The 20,965-nt window shown below is 43.8% G+C and overlaps 1 protein-coding gene across 3 annotated transcripts in view; it reads right to left on the bottom strand.

The window, feature by feature from the left end:
- Positions 1-20,965, bottom strand: part of SCLT1 (sodium channel and clathrin linker 1) — a 148,568-nt gene that overhangs the window by 73,118 nt on the left and 54,485 nt on the right. For all 3 annotated transcript variants that reach the window (XM_066573748.1, XM_066573749.1, XM_066573750.1), the window contains 3 exons: positions 14,489-14,624; positions 13,775-13,897; positions 9,087-9,152 (listed from right to left, as the gene is read on the bottom strand). In XM_066573748.1, the coding sequence (XP_066429845.1) occupies positions 9,087-9,152; positions 13,775-13,897; positions 14,489-14,624 (325 nt within the window). The remainder of the gene's footprint in view (positions 1-9,086; positions 9,153-13,774; positions 13,898-14,488; positions 14,625-20,965) is intronic.

Raw genomic sequence — 20,965 nt, 5'->3', positions numbered from 1 at the left:
CTAAGTAGCTGTCGCCAAAGACTCTGCACAGCAAATAAAGTGCTGCTTTAATTACAAAACCTCCACTTGAACGACCTTCTACAATATTTCACAGTTTAAGTCAACAAAGTTGAGTCACTTTGCTTTACTTACCTTGTACCGCTTTTTAATTACTTGATGTTTTATCGGCTGTTCAGACGGAAAAGTAAATTCAGACTCCTGCTGTACTCTTGTTACCAGAGAGCAGTCCATTGTGGGAGCTCAGATGACAGGCACACACTAAAGAGGGTTCTCAGATTGGGACAATCTCTACTCGTTAGATTCGTCTCTTGACAATAAGATGATGAACCACAGACACCTAAAATATTCACGGCAGGAAATTCCCACATGGTCCATCTATTCTGCCCTTCTATTACTTCTCTCTTAGGATAGATCTATGCTTATCTCAGACATGGCTGAATTAGTTTATTGTCGATTTGTCAACCGAGTCCGCCAGAAGTTTGTTCCAGGCATCTACTAAGCTTTCAATTAAATAGTATTTTACAATATTCATTCTGATATTCCCTAAACTAATCCCAGATTGTGCCCTCTTGTCCTAGTTTTTAGCTTCCTGATAAAACCACTTCCCTCCTAAGCCTAATTTATACCTTTAACATTATTTAACCCCTTCCTGCCCCAGGGCGTAAATGTATGTCCTGGCTGAGAAGGGGTTACCGAGAATGGGCATAAGTGTACGTCCTATGGATGATGTAGGCTTACAAACTATGACTGATAGCTGGCCTCCCTCAATCAATGTTGATTGTGGCATGCTAAGTGTTCACAGAGGAAGGTTGTCCCCAATTCGCCACGTAGTCTCAAAGGGTCGATGAGTTGCTATGGCAACCAGACGCCAGACTGTGGCGTCTGGGTCTGCCATGGCCAGTGATTACTATGAAAAGCGATAATGCATTGTAGTACAGAAGGGACATATAAAATAGAATAAAAAAAAGCAAAAAAAATTGTGAAAGAAACCGTCGCACGCTTTTCCCTATTTAAAAAAAATTAAAAATTATGTTAAAAATTTAAAAAACCCACATCTGTATAAATAATAACTTGAACGGGATTTTGAATGTAGTGATGCAAAAAAAATTATAAATAAATAAATTTGTATTGTGCAAAAGGGGAAACGCCTAAATATGAAAAATGCATATTTTTTGGACTTGTACCTACCCGCAGAAAAAAAATGTATCATGTAATTTATGCTGCTTGAAGAACGCTGTAAAAAAATAAAATAAAATGACAGAACTGATGTTTTTTTTTTCTCCCTACCCTCCAAAAAATGAATAAAAAAGTTATACCTCATCATTGAGGAGGTGCGCTAAACACCGAAAAATAGAACAGACTTCGCTCGATCGAGTGGCTGTTTGAGAGGCTCCAATGAAAACAATGGGAGTGTTATACCGTGATTAGTGCAGCAGTGAAAACGCTGCATTAAGCGCAGAAAAAACACGCCTGTGTGAGGGAGGCCTTATGGTTTTTGAAAAGCGGAGATGAAAAAAAAATCACCCAAAAATTGTCAAATCCTTTCGATCCAAAATAGTCTATGCCAATAAGTGGTTAAATGACAAAGTGTCTTCATACTGGGATTCCCAACATTTGCTTACAGTAGAAGAGTGAAAAGCGCTCTCCACTCTGGTCAAGATATAAGAATAGGAGCCCCCCTCTATTAACGCCAAACATGAAAAACATGAAAAAGTGGTGATAGAAATAAAACAAAAAAAAAAACTATACTCCCCTTTCTTCAGCTGCCAGGGCTCAGCCGCTTCCAGCCGACTCTTCTCCTGCACTGCTGTGAGGAGTATTCAGCTGGATGGGATTTAAAATCCCCACCTGCTGAATGGGCTGCCTCTGATTGGCTGAGCACTGTGACCAATCAGAGTCAGCTCTCAGCTATTAAATGACAGCTGAGAGCTGCCTCTGATTGGTCCCTGCGCTCAGCCAATCAGAGGCAGCACTCACCCATTCATGAATTCAGGTAAGTATTTTTTTTTTTACACTAAAATTCACTTTTTTTAGGGAAGAGCTTATATGTTAAGCTCTTCCCCGAAAAACAATTCAGGGGTGGCGGCAGACCATTGTCTTCAATGGAGCTCCCGGCAGCCGCGGCTCCATTGAAGACAATGCGTGCATTCCCTATGGTGCACGCATGTCCTATCTTTACAGGCACGCACCTATAAAACACGGATATGTGAACACACCATGGGGAATGCATTGATTGTAATAGAAGCATGTTTGTGTGCGTGCGTATGCGAGCAGAAAAACACTCGTGTGAAGCCACCCTGGGGTTGGAAAAGCCCTTTACAAACTTGCGATGTTGAACTGAATTTACACTACAAACTGCTAAAAGCTTGATCTTCATGTATGTTTGGATTTGTAGTAAGTAAAGTACAATAAAAGCTCCTTTACTATGGCCTGTACTGGAGCATCGGAAGAAGTTTCTTAACCTGAAAATCACTAATGACAGTAATTTTCAATTTAGACTAGTCTTCCAATGAGTTCAAGATGTACGTGGATGCTAGTTGTGGAGATTCTGTATATAGTTAGCAACTTGTTCCTTTGGTAAGGCTTTGTAGGGGGCATATGTGTTAAACCCCTTTTCGCCTGCCTGCCTATATATGGGTAGATTTCTATATGTTCAAGGACCTTCACAGATAGAGTTCACATGTTTATTTACAGTGATTGTGTGGCTGTGAAGACAAAAGGACCTATGACCCCGACCCGCAGAAATGTCTTGGAAGTCTGCTCCTGTTCTGGGACTGTGAATGAGGACTAAGCCCTGCTGCCAGGTGATGTCACAGCAGCTATCTTGGCCATATAAGTGATTACAGGTGCATCACAAGAGGACACAGGAATCAGCAAAATGTGAAAACCTGCAAAGTGTATGTGAGTAGCAGCAGGCTAGGAACAATGGCAGTACACAAAGGGCAGCAGCCTTAGCAGTAGCAGTGATGGAGGCCTACCAGCTATGTGGTGGCTGCTGATTCTGAAGAGGATGACGTGAGCGCTGTGCCCATGCTGTGGAGCAGCGCAGGAAAGGGCCCCCATGACCGAGGGCTGAAACAAATTATAAAAGGCCTGACTACAAGGGGCCGAAGGTGCGAGTTGCCAGTGAAAGGGCTCTGATGCCCTGAGGGCCGAAACCAACATCATGCCGTATGGAAGGAGAGGGATTCTCTCTTCCCGCAGGAGACTCAGTCCTAAAAGTAACAGACATTGACATGAACCTGGATTCGACGATGTTGTTGTGGACCCAAATGTTACAAAGCTGCCGGATACATTAGACTGGTCTAACGACTGTTTAGTGTATGTACATTAGAGACTATGATGGTCAAATACGGACTGGGGATGAGGGAACTGTCAGTATTCAGAAGTGTGACGTTATAAGAGTTTGAGGTTTATTGATGGGATGTATTAGTATATAAGTGAACATAAGACTGCATTTGTAAGTGAAGCAATGCCATGTGGAGAGATGTGATATACTGTGATGGGGAACTAGGCACTTAAGTGTAGCAGTGCTATACGTCAGTAAGAGAGGCTGTTAGACAGAAGATCTTGTGTTGCACCTACGGTGCATTGAGTCTGCAATGACATGCTGCTCCTAAATTGGTGATATATTCTGGCACCTATGGAGTGGAAGGCTGCCATTTCGTGGATCTTCTAGAATGGGAAGGAAGGGGGTTAGGGGAGGATCTGTCAAACTCATTTTAATCGAAGGCCAAATCAGCCTTATGGTTACCTTCAAAAGGGCCGATTCTAATTGTAAGACTGTCTAATAATAGTGGACCCCATAGTGGCCCAAGTGGTAATAGGGTCCACATACTGGCCCAAATATTTACCCCAGTAGTAATAGGGTCATCCATAGTGGCCCAGTAATAATAGTGATCCCCATAATGGCCCCAGTAGTCATACTGGTCCTATAGTGGTCCCAGCAGTATTAGTGACCCCCATAATGGCCACAGAAGTCATAGCAAGGTTCATACAGGTTTTCAAAAAACTTTTTCCATGACAGAATCTTGATTTCCAATGACACTTGTGGAACTCGAAATACACGCAATCAAAGGTTTAGGTCTCCTGTACACTGGTGATCGCGATATGGCTGCATGAAAATTGAGACCTTTTCCTCAAGATTTTTGAGTGTCAGAACTGCTTTTTCTCGCAAAAACATGGCTGCCACTTGCAATTTTTTAGCGCGAAAGTCAATAGGACTTTCTAAGGATAAAACCGGGTCACATGAAAATCGCAAGTTCTTGCTTGGCGATGCGATGCGATAAAAAGGAGGCTCCATAGGGAAACACTAGCACTCACATCGCTCAAAAAATGCGGGATTTTCTCGCAATTGTGAAAGCACCCTTATTGTTTTTTTATATACAAAAATAATAAAAAACACACCCTGCTAAGTCAAGCTATTTCCAGTTAAATAAATATATAAATATATATTTTTTTTTTTTACAAAAAATCCCCAACCATCTCATGATTGAGGATTTTTTGAGGCCGGTTGAGAACAAAAACTGCAATGTACTTCAAAATCTGAAATATTTTTGAGTATTGAGATTCTTGTGTGTTTTTAGTTATGTTCATCCAAAACAATTTCTTTATTCCTCTGGCCTATATTGTGAAACACAATACTGGATCGTAATGGAAAAACTAAATTGTTTTGGACAAACCTAAGTAAAACCCACAAGAATCTTAGAAATTATTATTATTACTCAGAAAAAAAATCCATGACAAAAAACAAAAATCCATGACAAATCAGAAAAGTCCATGACATTTACAGGTATTCGATGACTTTCATCAAATTCGAGGTATTACTGGTTTTCCATGAAGTATATGAACCCTGCACAGTTGTCACATAGTGGCCCCAGTAGAAATAGTGATCCCCATAGTGGGCACAGTAGTAATAGTGATCCCCATAGTGGGCACAGTAGTAATAGTGATCCCCATAGTGGGCACAGTAGTAATAGTGATCCCCATAGTGGGCACAGTAGTAATAGTGATCCCCATAGTGGGCACAGTAGTAATAGTGATTCCCATAGTGGGCACAGTAGTAATAGTGATCCCCATAGTGGGCACAGTAGTAATAGTGATCCCCATAGTGGGCACAGTAGTAATAGTGATTCCCATAGTGGGCACAGTAGTAATAGTGATTCCCATAGTGGGCACAGTAGTAATAGTGATTCCCATAGTGGGCACAGTAGTAAGAGTGATTCCCATAGTGGCCACAGTAGTAATAGGGTCCCAGATAGTGGCCCCAGTAGTAATAGGAACCCCGATAGAGGCCCCGGTAGTAATAGGTTCCTCCATAGTGGCCTCTTTAGTAAGTGTTCCCTATATTGGTGGCCCCAGTAGGAATAGTGAGCGCCATGGTGTGTCCAGTAGTAATTTTGTCCTCTATATTAGCTACAGTAGTAAAAAGTGACCTCCATAGTAGTCCAAGTAATAATAGTGACCCCCCTATTGGCCTCTGGACGCCCAGCATCCCAACAGGCATTCCACTCACTCAGGCTGTAGCTCTGTTCTGACGGCGGTAGTCGCTTCTCAGCCAGTGACCACTGACCTCTCACCTCAGCGCCGTGCTGCATACAGAATGGCGCGTGCAATGCCAGAGTAAAGTCAGTGGTCACAGACTGCACTGCTGCCGCTGGACTGCTGCTGGAGGCTGGATGAATGGATTGCCTGTTAGGGTGCCTTCACACTGCCGATAGAATCGCGCGAGATTTGTGCGTTGCGAGGTGCACAAATCTCACACAAATTTAAAACCCATTCTTTCGAATGGCTTCATACACGTCTGCAAGGTGTTCCTGTAAAGCACCGTGTCAGAAGATCGCCATCTCCTGCCCCCGGGCTGCGGCAGGAGATTCCATCAGCCCTGCTGTGATACGAGGCCGTTCCCCTGTTAAATCACCTCGCATCCAGGGGTTTCAGAAGGATTGCGAGAGCGATTTCGGGCCGTGAATCACAACCAGATATCGCTCCCGCTAGTGTGCAGGAGCCCTTAGATTGCTGCACAGTCGGTGGGCCACATAAAATGAGATGGCGGGCCAGATTCGGCCCACGGGCCTTGTGTTTGTGTTCCAGAATGTAATATGTAGGAAAACTATGAGTATGGAGAACTACGATGAAGAGGTTTAGCTATGATAGAGTGGAATTGCCTTATCTCAGCGACATGTTACCCTGACATGGTTATGAGGAAATATGTTCTAAGTGTGAATTACAGTTAAAATTATGTTACATTCACGTATAATACCCTCCTATGGAGCAAAATAATATTTGACTCATTTGTTGTTTATTTTTGTAAAAATATGCTGCCACTGCAACCACCACCGCGCCATAATACCATCCACCCACTTACACTTTAACCCACATTTGATCACCTGTAGGGTACACCTTCAAGTGCATTCCATTAAAAGGCCTCCATTGCACTGCCATATTTCGAGCCATGTGCTGTCTGCCTTAATCCACGAACAGTACATGGCCCCAATATAAGCCTATACTTTATTTCGATTAACTCCCAGCACTCCTCAGGATTTTTAAACCTATTAAAAATTACTAACAAGTCAATAGGATGCACGCCAGACATGCAGGGGTAAGAGCTCCAGAAACCCCAAGAAGATATACTCCAATGTCTCAATAAAGGAATGGCAGCATCCTGGGCGTAATGCAAAGCAGTAATTTATTCCTCCAACATCTAGCTACGTTTCGACCCCGTTGGGGTCTTTGTCAAGCATAAGGGTAACATACAACAAACTCCAACATATAACACAATTACAGTTGTACCACCACCAATCACCTTTACAGAGTCACATGTGTGTGCAATCATCATTACCTTATGGCTCAACCTCATGGTCTGGTAACTTTCCATTAGTAACGACATAGGGTACGTTCACTATGGCTGTCTCCATGTGGAGTGCGTGTTCTCCTGATGTCTGGCATTTTCTTTATCTCACTGCGCATGTGCGGGATGTATCAGGTCCCGCGAGTATCCCTCTTCCGCCCTATGTGTGTCTGGACTCCTGTGTGCTAATGCTTCTGCGCGGGGCTTAACCCTCAGTCTCATGATATCTAATTACCTATAGTGGGTTGTATTAAGGAGTACTACACACTCTAGGTGCTCTGGTTTCAATGAAGTCCTATGTGTGTGGGCGGGGCTAAGGCTCGTGCCCCAAGCCCTCGAATCATACTCAGGGTGTTTTAGTTTTAGCACAGTCCTATGTGTGTGGGCGGGGCTAAAGCTCCGTGCCCCAAGCCCTCGGATCATACTCAGGGTGTTTTAGTTTTAGCACAGTCCTATGTGGGCGGGGCTAAAGCTCTGTGCCCCAAGCCCTCGGTGCTGCCATTCCTTTATTGAGACATTGGAGTATACCCAATATAGGCCTATGACAGTGTGCACATTGATGTTTTTTCATATGGACTGATGGTACACATGAACAAAAGTCAGGACGTGTCCTATTCCTGTCCGTTTTACGGAAGAGAAATAGGATAGGTCAATACATATTAATGTGCAGTATCTATATTGGACAGCGCACAGATTGGTGTCAGTATGCAGTCTGATGCGATTCGCGCCTGAGCCTCTCAGTCACAACTTACACTTAGGCCTCGTGTCCACAGGCAAGTCGGATTGCGCATGAGGGAGCCCAAAGCGGGGTCCGATCCTGCCAGCGTCTGGGGACCCTATGTACCTGTCCAGGTCTTCTTTTATTTGTTCTGTAGATGTGTGCAGAAGTGCAGGTCGGCGCGCCAACGCACATGTGCAGTACACGGTTTGTTTTTTTTAAATCCTGCTTTCCAACGGAATCTGCGTTCCGCGATGTCATCTGCGGATGGGCTGCGCCGGATGGCTTCCATTGACCTCAACGGAAGTCGTTCGTACAGGAACCGCAGGAAAATGGAGCATGCTTCGATTCTTCATCTCTTCCGCTCGTGTACATGAAGAATCGTTTATTCATAGCTTGCTATAGAGAGCTATTGCTCAGAATTTCACAGCAAAAATCCGGATGTGGACATTGGGTCTTATAGCTAGTGTGCACTTAGCCAAAGTATGGGTCCAAAGGCTACAAGTTCTAAAAGTATTGTAGATTCCGGATAATTTAACGCTTTCCAATCCACTGTCTGATGTCTTCCTACATTCTGATTGAATCTTGTACAGCTTCAAATTTAGAAGATGTCCGACAGGGTATTCTTACATCTATTGCCAGCCACTCCACTGTTGGAGCCTCTCTGGCACACACACACACTGGCTTTAGCCAGCAGATGGTACCGTTGTACAACAGCAAAAAGAGAAAGCCTTTTAGGAAATCCTGAATCCAAAATTGGATTGAAAAGGGTTAAGATGAACAGACAATGCCTCTACACACTGCTTCACTTCTTACAATCCTTTCAATTATCCTATTTAGTCTTCCTAAAGACAGTAGAAGTATAATTGCCTTGATTAAAGTGCTGTATGCGCCACTCTTTTCTAAGTCCAAGCAGCGGGAACACAATTTGGATCTGATGCTTACTGTGCTCCAGCGGAACAGATATGAGTTTCTAGCTTAAATTAATATCACAGCTTCAGATACTTATCCAAGGTCAAAACCAGTATTCATACAAACCTTTGCCAGTGCACACAGACATGAGCTGTATTTATCAGAAGGGTTTACAAATACACTGGTCTAAAAGTTAATTTGCGAAAGGTTCATAGAGGACATGGCATCTGCCATCAAACACAGACCAGTGACCCAGATATGCTTATTATTGCCATCAGACTAAGATAATAAGTGGTTTCATATATTGGTCCGCTTACTATAGGGACCAAGGAAAAGCAAGCGGCTATCTTTTATCCTTTCTAGCAATATGTATTGGTCATTTAAACACACACTGTTACAAAGTATATTCAGTGTAAAATGGACTGAAGCTGTAATTGTAACACCCCATTAGACTTCCCTTACGAGCAGTCTGTAATAGACCCTTAAATATGCACCGTTCATACTTCAGTAACGCCACTGAAGGTTTAGCACGCCTCGTTCGGCCACCCTTTCCATTACATTTCACACATCACGGTCGATACAGGTCTTTATGGTTATTTCACCTACCTGTTCCACCTTTTCGTGTGCTCCGTGAAGCTGTTTGGTCAGCTGCTGAAGATTTGCTAGCTCTTCCTAAGAAATACATTAAATTGGACTCAATTATCATTATTCTTTAATTTGATAAACTCTAGAGCAAAGTGTCATTTTAAAAAAAATGAATGTAACAGCAAAATATTCCTATTCAGAATCCAAGGTCAAACTAGCTATAAACCAACTTTATTCTTAGGTTACAGATGCTTTGGTGTTTGTAAACTGCTCATAAGTAGAGATGAGCGAGCATACTCGCTAAGGACAATTGCTCGATCGAGCATTGTCCTTAGCGAGTATCTCTCCGCTCGGCAGAGAAGGTTAGCCACTGCGGGTGACAGGTGAGTTGCGGCAGTGAGCAGGAGGGAGCGGGGTGAAGAGAGGGAGAGAGAGATCTCCCCTCCGTTCCTTCCCGCTCTCCCCCGCAGCTCGAGCAGACAGGTACTCGCTAAGGGCAATGTTCGCTCAAGCAATTGCCCTTAGCGAGTATGCTCGCTCATCACTACTCATAAGGTATCATTTTGGCAGTAATGTATAGCACCAACATACTCCACAGCACTGTTCAGAGATTGGCATCACTCATGCCAGTCCGTGTATCAAATGAGGCTCACCATCTACATTCTAGATGAATCTATTAGTACTCTGACAATATACAAACTTCATGCAAATGTTACACTTGGTGGGATTCAAACACAGGATCCCAGTTGAGCCCAGTAATCTATAGTCATGTGAGCATCCCTACCCCTGGCCATTGATGCACCGATAACGTGGCTAATACAATAAGCTTCTGAATGCGATCTAATAATTGGCGATCACCATCACATGGCCAACGTAAAGGAGAAGCTTAAAGAGCCGCTCCGGTGATTTTTTTTTTTTTCATTCATTATTTAACTGGCCCCCTAAAATATATAAGTTGGCTAATTTTACCTTGCTTAGTTATTCCTTTCCATGTGATATTCTGTCCACCTGAGATTTACCATATATACTCAAGTATAAACAGACCCGAGCATAAGCTGAGGCACCAGGTTTTAGCCCCAAAAAACTGGGAAAACGTGTTGACTCGAGTATAAGCCTACGGTGGGTTTATACTCGAGTGAGGTCCGTGCACCATTGCTTGACTTCAATGAATGGCTGAGCGCTGCCTGTGATTGGCTGAGTGCCCAGCCAATCAGATACAGCCCTTTCAGCAGGTGGGGATTTAAAATCCCCACCTGCTGAAAGAACTTCACAGTACTGCTGGAGGACCAAGCGGCTGGACACGCCTGAGCTCCTACAGCGGCGGAGAGGTGAGTATTTATTTTTTACATGTTAGGGATGATTTTTTTAGGGCAGGGTTTATATTTAAAGCCCTTCCTCGAAAATCACTGCACGCAGCCAGTTGCTTTCAATGGGGTCGCCGGCAGCAGCGGCATCCCCATTGAAAGAAATGGTGCATGGACCTGCACTTGAGTATAAGCCAAGGGGGGCTTTTTCAGCATAAAAAATGTGCTGAAAAAGTTGGCTTATACTCGGGTACATACGGTACCTGGTTTTATGTCAGCATAATGCATGTGTGACGGATCCTACCACACAAAATCTTTAGACAGGGCATAAACACAGTTACTGCTGATGATTGGTTCCTGTCACACAGTTACAATGAAGGAGATCCTTCTGACTGTACACTTATGGCCTTGTAGCTTATTTAGAAAGAAATAATAATAACAGTGTCTTCCCAGCAGGCAAAAATGGCACAGGTTCTAGCGATGTCATGCTGATGCATTATGGGACTAATAGCACAGAATAGTAAGAGAAAAATCAGGGACAAATCTCAACATCAAGATGGTCTCTGATATGCATCAGATAGGAGGCTGCACTGCATGAAAATGACTGCGATATACATAGATGTCCAGAGTGTGAAAGGCAATCAGGTGAGAGAGGCAGGGATGGAAAAATGCGTTTTTGCCGAAGTGGCCTTGTAACATTGTTTTCTGGCTAGTTGGTGTTATAATTTACATTGTATGCACATTGACAATACAGCAACAGTCCAGCCTCCACCTATATAACTGTACTATGTATATGGGTGTTTCCATCATTTATGTCTGATAGGTGTAAAACCAAACTCTACTCTTTCCCAAAACTAAGTGATGTGGCTGGTGGCCACTTCATCGAGTTAGATGGCAGTGGGGGGACCCCTACCACATAGGTGCGGTTGTCCTTTAGGTGGGATCTACATCTATCAAATATATCCCGTGGATATACTGTAAATATCTGTGATGGGAATGCTCCTTTTACAGTACCACATTGACATACAATCAGCAAAAAAGGCAGCGCTCCAGGGATCAGAGCTAGAGGACAGTCAGGTGCAGTGAGATGGAATATGGCTGGCTTCTCATAGGGCGGAATCCCAGTGGAAATCTCACAGTTTTTCGCTGCAGCAAAAGATTTAAGCCGGGAAAGCGCTGCTTCAAAACCTGCGGCACTTTGCCGCGGATTTTGGAGTGCATTGGCTGCACGCTTTTTTGTAGCGACCGGCGCTCCCATGGAGAGCAGTGTGGCCGCAACGGAAAAAAAAAATAGACATGCTATGGCCGGGGAATCTCGTCACATGGCTGGCTAATCCTGGGATTGGGGGCCGCAGGCGGACCTGCTGCAGCGAAATTCTGCACGGAATTTCTGCGGAAAATCCGCCATACGTGAACCCAGCTTGCAGGTGAGGAAATGAAAGGAAGACTCACCTGACGTGATCGGACAAACCCAAGGATGGACAGTCTGACAAGCCCACAATCACGGTAGGTAGTAAAAGATAGTTATTCAAGTTTCATTAGGTTTATCCACCCTGGTCATACTGCCATCCAGTAAGAAGCGGAGAGCATCAATGGGGTTCTGAATGGATATTTCGGAGAACATGCAGGCAAATGACAATCGTCAAACGAAAAGCCCCAGCGCTCCAGGAGATAAACCAACTATATAAAAGTGTAAGTGGAGAACTTACAAGTGAGTAGTTGAACAGCACATGTAGTTCCACCATCTTAGAGGATATTCAGCGGGGCAGCAGGTATGTGTATGATATTTTTGTCATTTAATAAATAAACAAAGGATGCAGGATAAGGCTGGGTTCACACGGGGCGGATTTGCCGTGAAAATTCTGCACGGAATTTCGCCGCGGCAAATCCGCCTGCGGCCGCTAATCTCGGTATTAGCCAGCCATGTGGACGAGATTTCTGAGAAATCTCATCCACACTGGACGGCCAATCCGCTGTGGTAAGTCAGGCAGGAAGTGCGGCTGCAGCCTCGGCTTTCAAATATGCAGCATGTCTATTTATCTTTTCTTTCCACTGCGGCCGCGCTCTCCTCTATGGGAGCGCCGGCCGCAGAGGAAGAGCGAGCAGCCGGGCCGCTTCAAAGCCGCTGCGGGTTTTTCTGCAGCGGTTCTCCCGGCGGAAATCTCGCCGTTTTTGCTGCGGCCAAACCGCGAGATTTCCGACAGGAATCCGCCCCGTGTGAACCCAGCCTTAAAGCTAAAATACAATAAATACAGTACTTGACAGCAGACAACATGTTTCAGTGTTAACATGAAAACCTTTCCTTGGAACCCTTGGAACTACATGTGCTGTTCAACTGCTCACTTGGATTGAGGGGTATTCTCATCAGAGATACCCCTATGCAGGAAGTTCTCCACTTACACTTTTATATAACTGGTGTATCTCCTGGAGCGCTGGGGTTTTTGTTTAACTACTATCATTTGCCTACATTGACAAACGCTTATCGTTTATAGTAAACTCTTCCTTTAGCACCTTCTAAAATGAGTTGATATCCAGGAGCAAAACACTGGTGTGTCAACTGCATCCACTAATTAACCACCTGAAGTGCTAAAAAGGAGGTGGAAAAAGGCCCATTTACACGGAGCGATGATGCTCTAACGAGTTTGAGTGACAGCTTTGAGCGATTATTTTGCATAAACCATTAAGTAGCAACTCAGCTACTTAATAGCTTATTACTACTAGCTGTACAAATGAAGCCTTCAGCTGAATGCAGTTAATAGCCGGAGGGCTCTTATCTGCATTCAGCTCCTTGGTTCTCCAATGGGAAACAATACTATCAGCACTACCCACGGAGAACTCAGCGTGCGGTCCTGATAAGACCGCACAACAATTTTTAGGTTGACCTGAATTCAACGATCGGCTAGCAGTGCATGAAAAGTGTATAATGGCCGTGCGTTTAGACGCGCCGATTATCGCTCAAACAATCGCTTTTTTGCGGTTTTTGAACGATCATCACTCCATGTAAATGGGCCTAAAGAAAGGCGCAGTCACAGCAATAATCTATCAGCGTTGCTGATTGAGATACTGTAATACCACCCCTGACTCCAAAGAAAAGCAGCAGAGCCATAAAGAGCAGCGCATGATAACCAGCCAACTGTATTACAGCCTTATATGGATATCTTTATTTTAATAGGGAGCGACTTGTATAGCGCCAACTTATTCCGCAGCGCTTTCAGGTAATTTATTTATCTCATTTTACCGACCTCAGAAGGCGGAGTCAACCTTGAGCCGGCTACCTGAACCATGCGAGAAATGAACCTGCAACCTTCAGGTCGAGAGCGAGAGCTTAGAACTGCATATTGCTGCCTAAACACAGGAGGCTCTATTTTAATAGGTCTTTAATTAGAGCCCTACATATATTCCAACCTTTTGCTTCTGTCTCTCTGCCACATGTATGTGTGCATCAGTCATATGTTTCTGGTACACTACTTGCAAGCGATCCATTTCCTGTGCGACCGTCTGCCACAGCTGTAATGCATTGTCCCTTTCCTGGAATAAAAAGATGACCAATAACAAGCTTTTTAGTACAATGCAGTCCGATGGTTGTGAAGAGATGAAAAGACGATTCTCTTTCTGGATATAATAAGTACATAAAAGCAGCGGAGCAGCTTAGCTGTGTTTCATCTAGTAGTTAGGCACATAAAATCGCAGCCATTTCAGAGACGAAGCTTAAAACCTTTCATTTCACTGAAGGTTAAGCAAAAAGTACGTTGCTATCAAGTAGGGGGCACTGTTGTTTCACCTATCTCCAGCGCGCACACCATCGGACTGAGCAGTATATTGCTGTACCTTGTGTACTCCAGATAGAATTTCTATTCTAGCACCATATATGAAGAGCTAATTTAATAGGTCACAGATGTTTCGTGAGTTAGTGTACATCTGTGTAGTTTAAGAAAGCTGTGCCAGCAGAGCTAAAATAGCTCTTACCAAAGTCATAAAAGGTTTACTTCTCCTTATTTTTATTTTTTTTAAGTTTATCCTGGCTTGGCTTTGTGGGAAAAGGAAATACACAAAGGTGCGATACCATTGGGACATTATCAGTCTATCGAAAGGAATATCAAAACAATGTCTTCGGCTTACTTGATTTGCAAGTAGCAATTGTTCCTGTAGATTCTTGATCGCTTCTTGCCCCGTAGAAGCTTCGTTGGCCAAAGCGGCATTAGTAGGGAGCGATTCCAGCTGCTTCTCCAGGGACTCTTTTAATTGTTCGTGAAGCCTAGGAGAAATAAAGGCAATCTCCTCAGAGTTCTTTACATGGTGCCACCTCCCTCTCCCTTTTCTGTCACTTTGCATGTAGTGTTTTGTAGCTGTCTGCGCAATTCAACCTCTAATTAACTTTCCACAGTTACGAGATCTGAAGGGGAATTAGACAACAACATTATTCCCATTATCAGCTGTATCCCATGTTATGTGCAATGTGTATGATGGCTTCATTAGTGAAAGGCTCATGTTAATGTAGAGATTCTCAAAAGTTGGCAGGGAGGATGGTAGCGGTTATAGTGCCAATTATAAAGCACTCTGCCAAATGGATAGAAAGCATATCTTTGTACATTTTTGAGAACTATGAAACAGAGTCAATATTATGTGGGAGCTGTATACATAGAAATGTGATGAAATAAAAACAAATGAGCCACTAAGACGAACTAAGCCAAACAACGGGTGTAAAACTGTGGAGGACGGAATGGAGAGCAAGAAATTAATGTCGTTTATTACATAAAAAAAAAAGAGAATTCAAGTATTTATGTATATATGATTACTGGCTCTAACATGAGAAGACCACATAAATCTAAGCAGAAGACTCTACAGTCACCTGCCTCTTACAAGATCCTTGAAATTTACATACAACTCCATGTTTTCCTAATACTGGCACCACGAGTGCAGATGACAAGGGCTTCCATGTCTTCACCAACATGGCAGTACGGAATGTTAAGAGTCGCTAAAGAGAAGCTGTCACTAGAGATGAGCGAGTATACTCGCTAAGGCACATTACTCGAGCGAGTAGTGCCTTAGCTGAGTATCTGCCCGCTCGTCTCTAAAGATTCGGGGGCCGGCGCCGGTGACAGGTGAGTTGCGACGGGGAGCAGGGGTTAGCTCCGTTCCTTCCCGCTTTTCCCCGCTGCTCCTCCTCGCCCCCCGCCGGTCCCCGAATCTTTAGAGACGAGCTGGGAGATACTCGGCTAAGGCACTACTCGCTCGAGTAATGTGCCTTAGCGAGTATACTCGCTCATCTCTATCTGTCACCATGTTTCCACATCCCCTGCAGCGATGATTTTCAGGAAGGGGAGGGGGCTTGAAATATAAGTCCTACCCTGAAAATCATCCCTAACTGTAAAAAAAATAAAATAAAATAAACTCACCTAGAAGAGCAGTCCAGCTCTTCTCCCAGTCCCCATCAGTTTTCATCTGTCTTCTGGTGGCCGGAGATTGAAAAATCCCCGCCTCCAGAAAGCGCTGCCTCTGATTGGTTGAGCGCTGTGACCAATCAGAGGCAGCGCTGAGCCATCATTCAATGACAGCTGAGCGCTGCCTGTGATTGGTTCCAGTTCTCAGCCAATCAGAGGCAGCGCTTTCTGGAGGTGGGGATTTTTCAATCCCCAGTCATCACAAGACAGATGAAGACTGACGGGGACAGAGAGAAGAGCCGGACAGTGCTTCTAGATGAGTTTATTATTTTTTTTTTTTACAGCTAGTGATAATTTTTGGGGTGGCACTTATATTTCAAGCCCCCCTGAAAATCATCGCTGTAGGGGATGCCTTCATCCCATTGCTTGCAATGTGGTGGCAGCAGTATCGCCCTCATTGTAAGCAATGGGACAGCATCGCGGACCTCTGCCACAGCTGTGACAGGAGACTCCTTCATCCCCATGGGGATGAAGGAATCCCCTGCTGTAGCTGTCGCAGCTGTGTCAGGGGAGCGCGATGTACTCCCTATGTTTTCAACAGGGTTGAAGCTGCTGCCGCCGCCCCGTTGGGTACAATGGGCAATAGATTTTTCTTAGCGCTGTGAGCCTTGAGTGAAGACATCGCAAATGAGAATTAAACCATTGAAAATCATTGGTTTTATAATCATGTGTCTTCCCTCGCATCGCAGGAAAGCCTATCGCCAGTGGGTACGAGCCCTTAAATGCAAAATCAACCAACTCAATAAATAGCAGTTATGTAAAGTATGTGTATTTTAACATGCAATTTAACAGAGTTTTAGATTTTATCAATGCAGGAAGATATGCATTTAATAAACATTATCTTAATAAGAGAAAGGAATTAAACATGCAATGGTGTTACAGAATGAGCTGAGATGTTTGTGGTAATATTATATTCTGGTGGTGGTACTCATCTAGGTACATTATCTAATAAAGGGTGTTGTGCAATGTACCTAAAAGGAGCAATGCAACCAAGCTGCAGCTCCACCATTTAACACAAATTGGGCAAAAATGTGTATTACCATTTCGATAATCATTTTGGACCTCTGTATCCTTCGTTTATTTTAATACCCATCAAGCTTGATTGTATTGTCTTCAGTGCCTGAAGAAGCTTGAGAGTGCTTCCCACAGTGCCCTCCTTCCAAAACTTTTACTTAAATAGGTTGTAGTGTTTAGTAAATTCCTTTTCCTCTACCCTATCAGGGAACTCTGAGCTAACAGAAGAAGGTCACCTCTTCAGGATCCTCATGTCTTGACCAAAGTGGAGAGCAGTTACAAATACGTTTATTGCTCTGGTGGACCAAACCTGTTCTGCATTTTACACTGACATTACATTGCTTTGAAAGAACTCAGTGTATTGCTTAAAAGAGACTCTGTCAGTTACTTTGAGCCCTATAAACCAAGCTTATGGGCTAGAAGTAGCTGACCCGCTGAGTCCGGAAATGTAAGTTGAATACTTACCTTCCTAGCTGTGCCATCGATGTCAGCGCTCAAACTTGCAGTGCATTAAGCAACATGCCAAGTAGTCCTCCCATTCTAAACTTAGAATGGAAGGACTACTTAACATGCCTCGCAATGCACTGCAGTCGCCAATTTGAGCGGCGACACTGGGGGAAAGGCAAGTTAAAAAAAAAAAAAACTTACATCCCTAGACTCAGGGGGGGTCAGCTACTTTTAACCCATAGGCTTAGTTAGTAATGGACAGAGAGTCTCTTTAATTTCCTCAGGTAGCAAAAGTGAATAATTGCCTGCCACGTTTTCCAGCAGATAATTGCTGATCATTGGGGGTCCAAGCATAGGGATACTTTGTGATCAATTTACTGTCAAGAGATTGTCCAGAGATGAATGCCCCTTTAATTCCGATAAAAACAGAAACTGAAATCATAAGAAAAGGTTCTAGTTTTTTTTTTTACTTAACTGTTTCTTTTAGTTTTTGCACCTCCTGGTTACTGAGTGGAGTGGTGTGATCAGGCAGTGGGAGGTTATGAAGTGTAAGTGTGAGAACAGGCGGTGCCTAAAAGCTAATAAAAGATCTGCCTAAAACAGACGTCAATGTAGTGACACAGCCGAGTTCCTGACAAGTGTCGAGGCAGCAGTGTTCCGGCCCGTGATAAGGGAGGCCTGCACGGAAAACATGCCACGAGGTACAGAGACTGTTGAGGAGCAATCTCAAGACTGACAGACCGGGAATAGGTAAGGATAAGAGAAAGAAAGGCGCAGGCAAGACTTGTATAGAACTCCATTCAGGTAGATAATATGGTGATCAAAAAAAAAAGAAATTCCAGAAATGTCTCCAAGTCCTCTAACAAGCGAAATAAGGTTCAGACTAAGGGAGCAGGAACAGTCATGAATATGTGTAAAGTTTTATTACTGAAACATTTGTACAGATATTTATCAAGGCAAGGTCACTTTCTCTAAAATCTAACAGCCCCATCTCCCTCATTAATGTGGACATAAAGCTTCTCATTAAAATCTTAGCTTCACGTTTAAATCCAGCCTGCCATTAATAATTGGAAGAGATCAGGTCGGGTTTATCCTAGGCCGTCATGCCCCGGATAATATCCGTCGAAAAACTCATCCCACACATATCTGCCATGTTGCTCTCTCGGAACGTATGCAAGGCCTTTGACACCTTGAGTTGGTCATACATGGTTGGGAGTATTATACACTTTCCCTAAAGCCTTACAAAGGTTTCTGTTCGGATGTAATTTCTATCCACTGGGGAACACGACAGGGGTGCTCTTTATTCCCCTTACTCTTCATCTTAGCCATGGAACCTTTACCAACTAAAATTCACAATAACTCAAACATAAAGGGAATTGAGATTGCATTGGTTCATCATAAGATTTGCATGTTTGCAGACGATATCCTAATGAGAGTATCCTCTTCCCACGCAACCATCCCAAACTTACTGGGGAAACGGTCCAGGTTTGAGTCGCTCTCAGGTCTAGTAATAAATAACACAACATCAAAAGCTTATAATCTCACATTACCTCCAAATCTGGTGTCTTCACTTCAACCAGATTTTCTCTTCCAGTGCTCAGGGAGGGGATCACTGGACTAACTGGGCATTAGTTTAACTCTTAGGCATCTTTATATACCCAGAATTATATCCCTCTTCTCTGCAAATGCAGACTGCTGCTAGAAAGTTGGAACTGCTACCATATGTCATAGATTGGAAGAGTAAATTCTTTAAAGAGGACATCATTGATTGGCTGTGATTTCATTGATTGATGCGGCGCTGGATTAAGCAATCAGAGCATTAGCTTGCTGGAGGACGTGGAAGCCTTAAAGGGGTTGTCTCGCGGCAGCAAGTGGGGTTCAGCACTTCTGTATGGCCATATTAATGCACTTTGTAATGTACATCGTGCATTAAATATGAGCCATACAGAAGTTATTCACTTACCTGCTCCGTTGCTGGCGTCCCCGTCTCCATGGCTCTGTCTAATTCTGATGTCTTCTGGAGTTTTTAGACGCGCTTGCGCAGTCCGTGCTTCTGCCTGGTGAATGGGGCCGCTCGTGCCGGAGAGCTGGTCACCGCGTCGTCATCGTAGCTCCGCCCCGTCACGTGTGCCGATTCCAGCCAAACAGGAGGCTGGAATCGGCAATGGAACGCACAGAGCCCTCGGTGCACCATGGGAGAAGACCCGCAGTGCATCGTGGGTGAAGATCCCAGCGGCCATCTTGGAGGAAAAGAAGGAAGAAGTTGCAGAGAGGGGGGGATTCGGGTAAGTAAAATTTTTTTTTAAATTTCAACACATTCCTTGGGTTTGTCCTGCGCTGAACGTGATGGGGCGGAGCTACGCAATGACACGTAGAAGGGGCAGAGCCAGAACGCTGCTCGTGCCCAGACCGACCAGAAGGGAGAAGACCCTTCTGCGCAAGCGCGTCTAATCGGGCGATTAGACACTGAAATTAGACGGAGCCATGGAGACGAGGACGCCAGCAACGGAGTGGGTAAGTGAATAACCTCTGTAGTGCTTGTGCCAATCTCTGCAGGGAAAGTTGTTTGGCAGAAGACATCTGATTGATTTCTTCTATGTTAGGAACTTGGGACTCATGGAACTGGGGAGCCAGGAGCTCAACCAGACTCATGGAGGTGCATTAATAACGACCCCCTTTAAAGGAGTTCTTTGTACCTCATGTCAAAAAATGAAATACAGCTGAACATTTAATAGCCCTAATTAGAAACTTTGTGAAAGGATTACCACAAAACAAAGTAATACCAAAGGCAATCACAGAGTTTTTAAATAGTACTCAGAGTTATATTCTCCAAGACTCTATTCCACTGTGGAATAAAATCCAATTTTCTAAAATCAGTTGAATTTAACATTTTTTTTTACATGCAGAATATTTTAATACATTTACCTGCTTGCATATAAATTGCCTTTTATAACACAGAAGCTCGTATCACCATCATAGTCATCAGAACAAAATAGCATTGGACATTATTTGTGGTTTGTCGCATTCAGCGGTGATAACTTTTAATAGACTAACAGAATTCTGCAGCAAAAATTGTGCATTCAACCTAAGAAAAATACTGTACTTCCCAATGAGCACATACATTCACAAGTTTCCACCGGAACCTTTGTACTTCATGGGTTGCTACAGCAACAGGCTGAGTCCCATAACTTTTATAGACTAGACGACTAATACTAAAAAAATGCTCTACCTAGCAGAACTTTAACAAGTCTATCTGTGAAGGGCTTCAACAAAGAGCAGAGCGGCAGCATGTTCTCTGGCTGTTGAGCCAAGCATGATTGATCATGGAGCACAAGGAAACTGCCAACTCTAAAACTAGCATTATGCACCAGGTCAGATAACCAAGAGAATATGGGATTTTCATTACACAAAACATATAGAGATGATGTCTATGGTTTTTAGCAGAAGGCCAACTTTATTGAAGAATCAATTAAAGGGGTGGTCTCGCGAAACCAAGTGGGGTTATGCACTTCTGTATGGCCATATTAATGCACTTTGTAATGTACATTGTGCATTAAATATGAGCCATACAGAAGTTATTCCACTTACCTGCTCCGTTGCTAGCGTCCTTGTCTCCATGGTTCCGTCTAAATTCGCTGGCAGCTTGCTTTTTTAGACGCGCTTGCGCAGTCCGGTCTTCTGCTCAGCGCGAGCC

The sequence above is a fragment of the Eleutherodactylus coqui genome, chromosome 7 (assembly GCF_035609145.1).
Source record: "Eleutherodactylus coqui strain aEleCoq1 chromosome 7, aEleCoq1.hap1, whole genome shotgun sequence".
NCBI classification, from domain to species: Eukaryota; Metazoa; Chordata; class Amphibia; order Anura; family Eleutherodactylidae; genus Eleutherodactylus; species Eleutherodactylus coqui.
This window is presented reverse-complemented; position numbering and strand designations above follow the sequence as displayed.